Source organism: Micropterus dolomieu, linkage group LG07 (genome assembly GCF_021292245.1).
Source record: "Micropterus dolomieu isolate WLL.071019.BEF.003 ecotype Adirondacks linkage group LG07, ASM2129224v1, whole genome shotgun sequence".
NCBI classification, from domain to species: Eukaryota; Metazoa; Chordata; class Actinopteri; order Centrarchiformes; family Centrarchidae; genus Micropterus; species Micropterus dolomieu.
In genome coordinates, this window is record NC_060156.1 from 16,653,796 (window position 1) to 16,667,728 (window position 13,933).

The 13,933-nt window shown below is 45.2% G+C and overlaps 1 protein-coding gene across 1 annotated transcript; it reads left to right on the forward strand.

Moving 5' to 3' along the window:
* Positions 1-13,434, forward strand: irs2b (insulin receptor substrate 2b). The gene is made up of 2 exons (XM_046053488.1): positions 1-3,554; positions 10,994-13,434. The coding sequence occupies exons 1-2, from the start codon at positions 185-187 to the stop codon at positions 10,996-10,998; spliced, it is 3,375 nt and encodes a 1,124-aa protein (XP_045909444.1). The 5' UTR covers positions 1-184; the 3' UTR covers positions 10,999-13,434.
* Positions 13,435-13,933: the final 499 nt, after the last annotated feature.

A 13,933-nucleotide genomic window follows, 5' to 3' on the forward strand; every position in this document is an offset into this window, starting at 1 on the left:
TCGTCACGTTGTTTCCCCTCCTCAGTCCGGACAGTAGCAGACATGTGTTATTTATTGCTCAGCTTTGGGAGAAGACGAACGCATGCACAACCGGCTCTGGAAATAGAGGATTAAAATAAAGCGCGTCGTTTCTTTAGCAACTCGTGGGAAGGAAGCATTGTGTCTGATAGCGAAGGACACTAGAATGGCCAGTCCGCCTAACACGGCAGATCAGCCGTTACTGCCCGGTAATACGAACGTAACCAACAACATCAAGAAGTGCGGATATCTAAAGAAGCAGAAACACGGACACAAGCGCTTTTTTGTGCTAAAAGAGCCAAGCGAGGGTTCCCCTGCCCGGCTGGAGTACTACGAGAGCGAGAAGAAATGGAAAAACAAATCGGCTGCGAAGAGAGTTGTTCCTCTGGACTGCTGTCTCAATATCAACAAGAGAGCGGACGCAAAACACAAATATCTTATCGCTCTTTATACCAAGGACGAGTATTTTGCCGTGGCGGCAGAAAACGAGCAGGAACAGGAGAGCTGGTACCGGGTGCTTACGGATTTAATGGCAGAGGGGAAAGTATACGACGGCTCAGCGTCCAACTCTGCGTCCTCGCTGGTTGGCTTCGACGAGGCGAGCTACGGTGTAATAACGCCGGTTGCCGCCGCGTACAAGGAGGTATGGCAAGTAAATCTGAAATCCAAAGGCCTGGGGCAAAGCAGAAATTTGACCGGAGTGTACAGACTCTGTCTTTCCAGCCGGACTATCAGCTTTGTCAAGCTGAACACAGAGGTTGCCTCCGTCATTTTACAGCTGATGAATATCAGGAGGTGCGGCCACTCTGACAGCTTTTTCTTCATTGAGGTTGGTCGATCTGCAGCCACGGGTCCCGGGGAATTATGGATGCAGGCGGATGACTCTGTGGTGGCGCAAAATATCCACGAGACTATCTTAGAGGCGATGAAAGCCATGAAGGAGCTGTCGGAATTCCGACCGCGCAGTAAAAGCCAGTCATCTGGTACAAACCCCATCTCTGTACCCACACGGAGGCACCTGAACAATCTACCCCCCAGCCAGATCGGGCTTCCCCGGCGGTCACGCACTGACAGCATGGCTGCGACCTCTCCTGTGAGCAAATTTTCCTCCTGTCGAATACGCACGGCCAGCGAGGGCGACGGCACCATGATACGCCCCATGTCAGTGACTGGCAGCCCCGTTAGCCCAGGGGTCCACAGGACCCTGCTGAGCAGATCTCACACCATTACAACGCGCCCTTGTCGGACATTTGAATCTTCCTCCCTCCAGCACAGTAAGTCCATGTCTATGCCCCTGTCTCATTCCCCGCCCGTGGCCACCCCTAGCCTAGAAAAACTGTCGTCCTGCCCAGACAGCAGTGCTCCTCGCCCCTCCAGCTGCAGTGCCTCATTCTCAGGCTCCCTCAGTGATGGTGGTTTCATATCATGTGAGGAGTATGGCTCTAGCCCTGCGGATACACGGGATCTGAGACTAACACTCACCCTCCGTAGCAATACTCCAGAATCTCTCAAAGCTGACACTCCCCCCTCCCGGGACGGCAGCGAGCTTGATGGCTACATGGTGATGGAGCGGCAGAATCAGAATGGTTACCGTAGGTTATCAGAGCTGGACATGGCTTATCGAAAGCGCACATACTCCCTCACTACCCCCCGCCAGCAGAGGGGTCCCCCCCAAGTATCGTCAGCTTCCCTGGATGAGTACACTCTTATGAGAGCCACTTACACCAGTGGAAGCCTGTCTTCTCGCAGGTGTCACACTGCTTCCCCTAAAGGGATCTATCCTGAGGATTACAGGGATGTTCAGATCAGCACCAGCAGTGTCCAAGGTGACAGTGGCTACATGCCCATGATGCCAGGTGTGGTACCTCAGACACTGGGGTCCAAGGATGACCTTTACATGCCCATGAGCCCCATGTGTGTTTCTGCTCCAAAGCAAATCATGAATCCCCGTTCACACTCCTCTTCAGCAGGGATGGCCTCACGCACAGACTCCCCTGGGAGTGTTTCTTTGGAGGACAGTGGCTATATGCGGATGTGGTGCGGAACAAAAATGTCAGTGGAAAGCACTGATGGAAAGCTCAACGGAGAGTATCTGAACATGTCTCCAGTTGACCCTCTGGTGTCTCTCACACCCCCAGAGTACATCCTCAGTCCTCCAGGAGGAGATCCCCACCCCCAGCAACATCACAGACAGGCTTATTCTTACAACTCTCTACCACGTTCACTTCAAGTCCAGTTGCAGCGCAACGGGTCCACAGACACTGACCAGTATGTGGTGATGAGTTTACAGAGACAGCGGATAGAAGAGGAGTCCAACTATTGTCCTGTCTCTCCAGGAGACTCTGTGGCCAGCAACTCTCCAGGGATACCAGGCACCCCATCCTCCACCCCATCACCTCTCAGAGTGGCTCGGGTAGATGGAGGCCTCGTACACCGGAGTAGGGTGTGCCGGCCCACCCGCCTGGCTCTAGAGTCCCTTAGAACATTACCATGTATGAGTGAACATCCCCTTCCATCAGAGCCACGCAGCCCTGGAGAGTACATCAACATAGACTTTAGTAGTGCTACCCGTGACCTGCTGCCATGCAGAGTGTCAGAGAGCTCTGAATCCTCTGTGAGTTTAATGTGTGCAGAGAGGGGATCCCTGCCACTCTCAGACTATGCTAATGTTGATGTCAGCTTGACGGGTCACCTTGGCTCACACCAAGCTGGGGATCCCCCCCCTGCAGGGTGCCTAAACCACATGCCTAAAGTCTTGACTTGTCCTAGTCTGGTGAATGCCCAGCATAACATGAAGGGAGGTGATGAGAAAGAAGAGAAAAAAAGCATAGAGGGACAGGCAGAGAAGAGGGGGATCGAGGAATATCCTCTCCAGCAGCAGGTGAGCCTGGTGTGTCAGCCTGCTCCAGTCAAGGATGACTATACTGAGATGACCTTCAGTCCTCCAGCTCCTCTACCTGCTCTCTGCACCACTGATGCTGCTCCCCTCCCCACCAGCCCAACTGCCTGTGTCAAGAGACTCAGCCTTGAGGACAGCATTGTAGATGGGGTGCCCCCAGTGCCACTGGACTCTTTTCTCCTGGGGGGTCCTTCGTTATCTGTCACCCTAGTAGATCCACATAGGGGGGCCAAAGTGATCCGGGCTGACCCCCAGGGGCGCCGCCGGCACAGTTCTGAGACCTTCTCCTCCACCACCACTGTCACACCCGTGTGCCCATCCTTTGCCCATGACACCAAACGGCACAGCTCTGCCTCTGTGGAGAATGTATCCCACACTGTTTGCAGCTCTGAGGGACCTGACGAGGACTATGGCAGCAACAGCCCCATGTGCAGGGAGATGTCAGCTGGTTATCAAAATGGACTTAACTACATTGCCTTAAACCTGATGGAGGGAAACCTTGGAGGTTGCAGGTTAGGGGACTGCGATGGACTCCTGCGGTTCAAGACAGCCTGTGGCTGCAAGGGGGGCATGAATGGTTTCAACACTAGCCCATACGCCAGCATGGGATTCAAGGAGACTGCTGCTGCTGTGAAAGGTGAGTGTTTTCATACATGGCACACACACTCATTCATTCAGTAGGTTTTCATTCATGAAGGGAGTGGCGTCAGCACTTGAGTAGGACAGAGATCCGCCTCAGGGCTACTGTATACTCTGCACAGATAGGCTCCTCGTTGCTAAGCAGCGCTTCTGAGCTCATTTTCATTCCAAAATTGAGATAATGATTATCTTTTAGAAAACACGCAGAAAACAAACGGCTTCAAGTGTGTGTCTGTAGTAGAGCCCGTGTGTTTAACACTGGCAGTGGATTTAACCGACTGACTGCTAGTAAAAACCTGACACACAGTGTTCTTTTGCTGAACAGCTGCGTTGCACTGACCATAACTGTGACAGACCATCTCCGCAATCTCGCAAATAATCGACAGTGTTATGCAACCAAATGAATCAAACAGCGTTTATCAGTGTATCTGTTGTATGTGAACAGTGGTTTGGCTACATACCGATACATGTTGTGTTAAAATAGCAGTTTTCGGTATGTAAACATAGGCTACAGGAGCAGGGAGAAGTGAAGTTATGAACGTGGCGGCTGGGTGTAGGTTGTGATGTTTAGATAGGATTAGTCACCTTCTCGTCACACCCATGACACATCGACAAGCCTCACGGCTGTTCGGTGCTGAGGAGGGCTGTTTGCAAGGTATCTGATCTCCTTCAAACTGCGTTTAGAACAGCAGCATCCGGGACGAGCGTTTCCTTCCGAATAAAAGCTTAGAAAGAAAAAAGTTGCGTAAAACAGTATAATATGCAAAACGATGAAAATATATCCATATTCTCCAGAGCATGCTGTTTTTTCAATCCTTATCTGCAGGTCTCCTAAGGGGAAACATCAACTGTATTTTAATTCAGTATTAACTTGACTCAAATCGATTTTTATATCTTATTTATTTATAGTAGCCTATTATTTTGTAACAGCTTTATTTTGAAAACTGTAGCCGGACTTGGAATATTTTATTCTGGCTGGCTTGATGCTGCTGTTGTGTGTTTGTGTGAATGGTCTGCTCTGGTCTCCCCTCAGTGACGCAGTTTTATACCACGTCAGTATTTCAACAACAAAAAAAAAGTCTGATCCAGTGACGCATGCAGCACTACACATGATACTCATGTGGAAGTAGCTAGAACAGGCAGAAAGAAATACATGTTAATGGAGAAATTGTATAACACTCTGTAATAAAATAAAGTATTTCTGATTAATGTCGCTTTTATAAGGCTGGCATGTGTGTGAATAAGCCATGAAATCCTCATGACAACGTGTCTTTGTGGCACAGGAACACTTGCCATCAAAATATTACCTTTCACCTAATCTTGTTCACTGTTGCATCAGTGCCTTTTCACACACCTCTAAATGGCAGGGATTATTTACAGGGATAGATGCAGGGGCATGTCAGAAGTTGCTGTTGTTGTTGGAACAGAAAATACACAGTGTTGGAATCATTGTGAGTCAAGAGCCTGTGTTCCTGATGGTGAAATACAAGAGTTTAATTGCTCTTTGTGGTTTCACAACCAAGTTGTCCCTGTTTGTCTCTTTCTATGCTGGCTCTCATGCTGTGAGCACAGCCAGTGGGGCTTGGTGCAAGTCATCGGGTTCCCCAGAAAAACAAGTGAGTCAGTTGTTTATCAATTGTCAGGTACTGGGTTTCAGGACTGGAATGTGGGCAGTGTGCAAAGGTTGCTGGGAGAGGTGAATGCTCACTTGTTTGTCTAACCTGGTGGGATGGACTCAAAAAGGGGGGGTGGGGCGTTTGAAGGATTGATTTTTTGGTTTTTTTACTGTGAGCAACTTCACAAACACACTAATGAAACAGTTTTACACAGGCGTGAACACTCGCTAATGTTTTGTATAAACACAAGTTTTTCCAGTCATGCGCAACCTCACCCGTATTTTGAACCTCCCACTTACTGTGACATCACTTTAGTGTGTCCAGGTGTGTTTGTGTTTCAGAGGACAGGCCCTAAATATTACATTTTGTACTTCAGTGGAGACGTTGGATCAATGATATGCGAACAGGGAAGGTGGAAAAAAGGGAGTTGGAGGAACAATGGAGAAGGATGAGTGACTTGTTTTGGTTTTCATGTGCAACAGAATAAACAATAGAGCTGTTGGCTGAAGGCAGAGAGAGAGAGAGTGAGATGGGGAATAACCAGAAAAGGTTAGAGGAGAAACAGAGAAAGCGGTCAGTGTCACTAAGAATGGCAAAAGTTTTCCTTTTCTACTATAGTATCTTGGTTATATAAGCCTTTCCTAACAAACAAATCTCCTTGTAATAGTCAATGACTCAACTCTGATCAGGGATGTGACCAGTGTGGCAAGTCATCAATACCTCTCATCAAAACACAAAAACACTTCTGTTGCGTGTGTGTGTGTGTGTGTGTGTGTGTGTGTGTGTGTGTGTGTGAGAGAGAGAGAGAGAGAAAACAGGGCAAGACTGTTTACTACAAGATGGCTCTACCACATTCTCTGGTTATCATAGTTTGCATTCCCCAAAGTACATCAATTTGAAACAGGCAGATTAGGAAATCAAATCACCTGTCCTCATTTGCCAGCTGAAGTCATTGCAGTGTAAGGGAGAGAGGGAGGCGGGCATTGCTCCTCAGCTCAACAAACATGCAAATATGTAAGCATATCTTGCCTGTCTGTATATAGAGGTTTCACATAGCTCAGTGAGGAATGGTTGAGTCCATTAGTTGATGGGTTACTGTTGTTGTTTGGGTTTTGGCCCTGACATGCAGGGAGAGGGGAGGTAATGGGGCAAAGGAGGGGACTGTTTAGCTTTCAGTGCATGGCTTCTGGCCCTGCAGACAATGTCAGTTTCTTGACCTTTGAACTAACACTGTGTGCGTGCAAGACTCTGCCATCAGTTGTGTATTTACAACTTTTTACTCCCATTCTTTGGCTCTTACCTCTGCTTTTAGAGTGCAGATATCTTGTCCCTTCTCTTTTCTTCATAAAAGCTTCTTTATTGTTCTCCTGTCATCTCCTCTTCCCACGTCTGTCCTTGTTTATCTAATGTTTCTCTCTTTGGCTGAAAAGCAGTCTTGCACGGGTGCAGACAGGGGAGAAGACTGACTCACGCTCTCCATGCCTTGCATTTGTGGGCCCAGACTGCCCACCGCCACCAAAGAAACATGCACACATTTCCACTTTGTCTGTGTGTCTCCCTCTCCTGTGTGCGTACATATACACAGCCATCAGCAGATGGTGGTGGTGGTGGTGGTGGTGGGGGTTAGGGGTTTTGCACCTGCCTTGCCAAGCAGTGTTCACTGGTTATCTGGCCCGTCAGAGGAGAGTGACAATACGCTAATGACTGGCCACCATCTGCCACAACAACAACAGGGAGAAGGTGGGGGTGTGGCGAGGCAGTTTCAAGAAGCCATACTCCAACACAACCCACCCCCCTGCATCCTCCTCCCTCCTTTCTCCTCTTCGTCTCTCCAGACATTGTTTTCTGTTTTTCAGAAATCATGTGATTCAACCCCCCACCCTTCCACACACACACACACACACACACCTTCTCCACACCGGTGCGTTTGAGCCTTGTGTTTTTCCTTTTGTTATCTGACCTCAGTGGACTGTCTCTGATTGGCTTTTAACACCAGAGGCCATGGAGGATTGTATAATGATGCATTAAACAATTAGCTAATCATATCTGATCAGTGCCACTAACGAGACTCTCACTCCTCTTGCTGCTTGGTTTATCTCACACCGTAAACAACAGTAGCAAACAACTAATGGCCGGCTGCTTTGAAGGATTGATTCAAAATGTCCAAAGCTGCATCGATTAGTTGATCAACAGAAAATAAATGAGCTGTTTCAATTTTCAAGCTTTTTTCAAGCAAAAATGCCAAACCTTCTCTGGTTCCAGCTCCGCAAATGTGAGGCTGTGTTGCTCGTTGTTGGTTTATATCTTTGCGTTATTTTAGTCTAATAAATCAAGACGTTTTGTTTTTACTATTTTGTAGACAAAAATAGTTAGTTGATGAATCGAAAAAATAATCATCAGATTAATCAAAAATGAAAATCATATTAGTCGCAGCTCTAGAAGTGTCTTTAGTTATGGCTGATGGGAAAGCCTGACATCTCAGAATCAGAAGCTGGCTGCTAAAAAATAACCTTTTTAATGTGAGAGCAAACTGAATTAACATGCTTGTCTGGTTTGATATTTTTTGACAGCAAAGCTGATGCATGCAGTGCGTTTGTACTGTATTTGTACAGTATCTAGTTAACTGAGCCTATTGTGAGCCTAGAACATTTAACTCTGCAAACAATGGCTCTACATGATTATTTGATTACATACAATCTTTTGAGGGACAAACTGTCCTCACCTGTTCTGTGCACCCCTCCCCTTCAGACACGCATGCTCCTGGCCGTCTGATACATAACTCTTTGAGTAAAGTAGGGCGGGATGTTCCAGCACTAGATAAAAACAAAGTCAACCTACCATCCTCAATTTAGCTTGGAGGTAAGAAGGATTACATTCACTTCAGGATTAGACATTGTTGAGTAGCTTGTTTTGTCTAGAGCTGGAGAAGAGATTCTGTGTGTGATATGAGTGCACATGCCATATAGTACTTACTTTCATTCTTACATATAGTACACACCTCAACACACACACACACACACACACACACACACACACACACACACACACACACACACACACACACACACACACACACACCAGGTAAGCTCAGTCTTCAGGCTTCTTGCCAATTAGTTTTTCATTCATAAACCGTCCAACTCTTCTCAATCTCTCTGGTCCCCAGTGCTGTGTTAATGCTACTCAATAGAGGTGTATTATATAGTCAATCATAAGATTAGGCAGTGGATATTAAAAAGCCAAACAATACTTAGTTCCAGGCTCTCATCTGTAACAATTGAAAATGTTTTGTGTTTTACACTGTTGGTCAGACTGAACAAGACATTTTAATTTGTCAACTTTGGCTCTAGTAAACTTGGCTTCTCTCACGAACAGCATTTTATAGACTGAATGCTTAATCGAGAAAAAATGTCAATAATTGTTAGTTGCAGCTAATGTTTAAAAAATTGGATAAGACTGAAGAAAATAATCACTCGTGTTATCTGGAATATAGGTAATATTGAGTCAGCAGGATAACAGAGTTAACAGTGGTTGTTGTTTTTGTTTTGTCGGTCGGACAGAGGTGTGGGAGGTCAGAGGTGAGGAGTCAGTGTTTGTTTGGTGGAGTGCTGCTGTAGATCAGGGAGGAGCCAGCAGGTCAGGAATGTAAACAGCGCTGATCTGAGCCTGCTGATCTCTCCCTATCTGTAGGAGGAAACTTGCTTCTAACATTGTTTGCAGAAGCTCATTTTCAAGCATACATATATAATAAATAAACAGTTCCTTTCTTGCTGTTCCGAAATACACTTGGAGCAGTTCCACTAAAAGCTCATTCATTTTGCTCTGCGACAATACAGAGCTGCTCAGCAGGCGATGCATCAACAGACATGGGGACATGTTTACTCTGCTTCTGAAGCACCAGAGAGGAGCCTGCAAATACATGCCTGTGTGTGTGTGTGTGTGTGTGTGTGTGTGTGTGTGTGTCCTATCCCTGAATGGAGCACGACTAAATTTAGCCGAACTAAATAAATAATGAACAGAGCGTGTGTGTGTGTGTTTGTGTGTGTGTGTGTGTGTGTGTGTTTGGGTGGGGGGGGGCTTGGGACAGGAGGGGAGGGGCGCAGGGATGTGTGTATGTGCTCAAAAAAAGAGGAGGGGTTAGGAGCCTTTGGGTTCATTCCCCTGCCGGACTTCTGTCCCCTTCTCTAAATAACCCCCACCTCCCCAAAATCTCCCTGCCCACCCACACTTTTCTCTGATCACCATGTGTTTCAATAGCAGTGTGTGTGGCGAGTCCTATATGCCACATTGTCCTATTGCGCCGTTGTTCATACAATAATAATAATGTTTTTGAGTGTTTATGTGTGTGGCTACACCTGGTTGCTAATCTGAGCTGTTAGTGATTCAGCTCTCCTTCCCGGCAGATCTCTGTCATTCTCACCCAAGTGTCTGTCTCTACAGGCCACTGACTGGCCCAGCCCCTCCAGACACACACACACACACACACACACACACACACACACACACACACACACACACACACACACACACACACACACACACACACACACACACACACACAGAGTGTTATGGACCGTCGGTCCCATGACCTCACTGCATTCCTGTTCCTCTCTGTCAGGTTGATTCTGTTACTGTGGTTTTTCCACCACTTCCCACCCAAGTGTTTCTGTTTTCTTCTGTCTCTGACACCCATGGCAATGAAGAGACAGAGCTCAGCCAGCACAGGTGGCCTCAAGAGGAAAATCAATGATTTTAGTTTCCAAATTAACTCTGTTGTTCCATATTTTTGCATCTCCTCAAGCATCTGTGGAAATAATGCGTTTTCTTCCCACTACTCTATCATGTTTTGGACATCAGTAAGTTTATCAAATGTGTAAAAAGCTGATTTTCATGTATGTATAGGGCAAAGAGAGAGAGCAGACGTGTATGTGTGTATGCATGTGTTTGTGGTGGAAGCAGTTGAGGAGGGGGTAACAGTGAGGGCTCTGAATGAAAGGTTTGTTTTAGAGATCACATCCAGCTTTGTGAAAACAGCTCTTGTTCGTGGCTGGGGAAGAGGGAGAGGAGACGGCGAATGAGGGAAGAAATGGAGCCGCAGAAAGGGGCTGTGTGTGTGTGTGTGTGTGTGTGTGTGTGTGTGTGTTTGTGTGTGTGTCAGTGTCAGTCAAGACTTCCGCTCCCATTTGATAGCTCTGCATGCAAATGAAACCTCACAAACAAGTACACCGGGGCAAGGGTCAGCACAGCTTTCCACTGGGAGAAAGAGTTTATAGTGTGTGGAGTGAGCGGAAATACACATCTGTGGTGTGTGTGTGTGTGTGTGTGTGTGTTTGTGTGTGTGTGTGTGGGAGTGAATGTGGCATTTTTTTGTTTATTGGACTTCAGTAGGTATGCAATCAAGGATACCTGGGTGTGTGTTTGTTGGTGTGTAGGAGTGTTGTTGCTGTCTCTTTTAGCGTCATTGGAGACTGCCCCGTGTCAGCTGCACAGTGCTAAATGCCACTCTGTTTTTCCCCCTGCCGTGAAAGCACCTGCCACTTCAGTGTCTACTAGCTGAGGAATACACGCACACACAAAGGCAGGCCGCTTGAAGAGCACTTATTCCTTACTTGGTAACAGAGTGGGGGTATCCATTTGACCTCCCCCCTTTCTGCTTTTGCTCCTTCCTTAGTAATAAATCACATATACTGTATGTACACACATCTAAATTAAGTTTCTGTAGGGGGTATTGACCAATAAATCTCATTCAGTTAGATTCAGCTTTATGTCTGTAAATCACATCACAAGAAACTCACTCTTGTTTTTTTTATTCTTCATCTTTCAGAATGAAGGCTGATGCCCCCCTCCCTCCTTTTCCTGTGAACGTAGGATTTTGCTGCAGCCAAGTGACGAGATCGCCATGGCGACAGCTGGACCATGCGCTGCAGTCGATGTCCTTTGACCTCTTTGCCGCCTTCAAGGGTCACGGGGATGGCCATCACCATGGCGACACGAACACTTGACCCTTGCCCCAAATTCTCTCCGCTTTTTGTGGCACCAAAACATTCAGACGCCATCGCTGCTGCTGTGCTAGATTACTTAAAAAATAACAGGAACTATTAACTCTAACCGTAGATAGGTAACTATTTATCTTTGTGTGTAGGCCTGCAAAACTATTCTGCAGTGTAATGTTATGTTAATGATTATTATTGTTGTTATTGCCATTCATACAGCTGGTTTTCTTTTGGTTTCAGCCAATAGTTGCCAGATACCCTCACCTGAAAACCTGTGAACCAAACCTGGAGAGCATAGTATGCACACACATACACGTAAAAAAAACTTTGCATACAGATTACGTATATTTATTTATTTATCATGTATGTATGCATTTAATGAAGTGTGTGTGTGTGAATTTGTATACAGATTATACTGCAAAAAGAGGTGGCATTTATGAACATATTTAAAAATAAAAGTTAACATGCTTAAAAAAACCTACCTCAGCAAAAACCAGGTTGGTACCAATTCACACAGTAGAAATATATATATAATATATTTATTTTCAGAGGTGAATGTTTTTTTTTTATCACCAATCCAAAGCCTTACTCTAACTATCAGCCCCAGTCTGATGGACCTTTTAAGTTTGGACCTATAAACATGCAGTATATCAAAGATCATCTTATAGACTGAATGTTCATCAGAGCCGAATAAGAGACAGTTTCTCTGAGATTAAGTTCCTTCTCTCCCCGTGGTACACTTATGTCAAGATTATGTATTAAAGATCCATAGTAATATATTTATTAATATGCCTGAGATGGAGGATCCATACACATTAAAATAATACCCAGAGAACTTTAGAGGACATCACACATACATGCAGGTGACTCATATCCAAGCATTGCAGCATGAACCAGGTCCTACTGGATCTAACCACCAGATCTGTGGCCTGTCTGAGCCCAAGACTCAGCACCTTTATACACTTTACCTACTCACCCACTGTTCACCTGTGATATCCTGCACACATCCACAGGAAGTTATGACCTGTCACACAGGTACACGAATGTTTGAAGTTGTTTATGGAGTATCTGGACAGCTCCGAAGCTTACATTTTCTCACCTGACGCCTCTTTGCGGAGCTCTGTCACATCACACGGTTGGCTGGCAGGTGTGGACAGCGCTGATTGACATGGCGAATGCATGAAGCAGTCTGTCTGGCTGTTCAGTGAGCCGCTCGATAGCCTGAATCCACGGCCTCCTCTGCCACTTTGGCCTGAGAGGGAGAGTCAGCCAGGACATGCCGGAGCTAATGCATGTTCTTGCACTTACAAACTTTCTAGATTGTAACACAAGAGACGTTGAATGTAGTACATGCTGTGTCCCGAGCTTGGGGACACACAACCAACAAACACCACAACAACAGCAACAATGAAACATGCAGAGGTACTGAATGGAAACTATGACACAGATACAAGTCGAATAAGAGAAACAAACCAGGGGACGTATCTCTTTATATATCTGAATTCACTGGTACTTAACCTTTGCCTATATACTGTAAATAGAGCGATGTTACAGAGAATTACATCTAATGAAAAGCTGAGAAATTTGGGAGATGTTAAGTTAAATAACTTATGTTGTTTGTACTGTACATAGTATGTTTTTGAGTGAACTTTCTGATTCAACAAAAGCACTAATTAAGTTATATGCTAAACAGTATGGTTTGGCTTTGTTTTGTTTTTTTTAAACTGTCATGGGATAGTCTTGTGAAATGGATGCCACTATGAGGACATTTTCTAATGCTGTAATTCTGAAAAAAAAGTTAAGAGAAGTCATTAATACTTGACATAATTAATTCTTGTTACTTAGGTACAACACAAATGGCATATATGCAATATTTACACTTTTGAAAATTAGTTTACAAAGACGGTACCAAATGTATAAATACTGTTAATAATGTTTCTTAAACCTTAAAATCAGATTTTTTGCTGTTTGTACGTTTTTTTCCCTCCAAATTTGAAATGAAAACTTTTTTCTGTGTGTTTTTGCTAATCGAGCCTCTTGATGTTTTGAGCAGTGTTTTGCATTTGGATAATGTTTTGAGTTTTTATTCAGCATCTAAAGATTACGATATGGGCCCTGGCTTATCATGCTGTGTCTTTCATTGTAAATATTTCATATCTTGCATATTGTGATGCTACTAAGAGATGATAATTTAAACTTAGTTCATTGCTTGAGATTGTATTGATTCTTTATAGACACATGCAATAAATAATGATGTTATTTAAGAAAGTCACTCGCCTCTGTTTCCGTTCTTCTCTCCCTTCTCCCTGTCACATCACAAACAAGCACAAGCTTTTCATCTTTCATTTGAATAGCCAGAGCAAATGGCTCAATTCAGTTTCCTGCCTCTTTCATTAAGAAAACCCCTCATTAGAAAAGAGGGAAGGAAAGAGAGGACATATCTTGATTCATCGTTTCCCATGTCCCTCCTTGTTTTTAAAGCCCTGCTCCCCATTGAGAAAGAGTGCATCAAGAATTGGGTGTAGGCCTAACCTAGCGTTGCCTCCAGCATTAGCATTGTTATTGTTTTTCTGCGCTTGGCTCCCAGTCCCCACCCCCAGCAGTAGTAATTAGACCAGCATGTTGAAACAGTCGCTGGAACTGGGAGGGAATAAAAAAACACTGTGATAGGATTATGACTTTGCCCCCTTAGCCATGTGCTGTCAGATTATTCATTCTCACAGCCTTGCTAATTAAAATGGTAACTAATGCTGAGAAATAGCTCTAATTGT

Coding starts and splice junctions, on each gene's coding strand:
- irs2b (XM_046053488.1), top strand. CDS start 185: ATGGCCAGTCCGCCTAACACGGCAGATCAGCCGTTACTGCCCGGTAAT.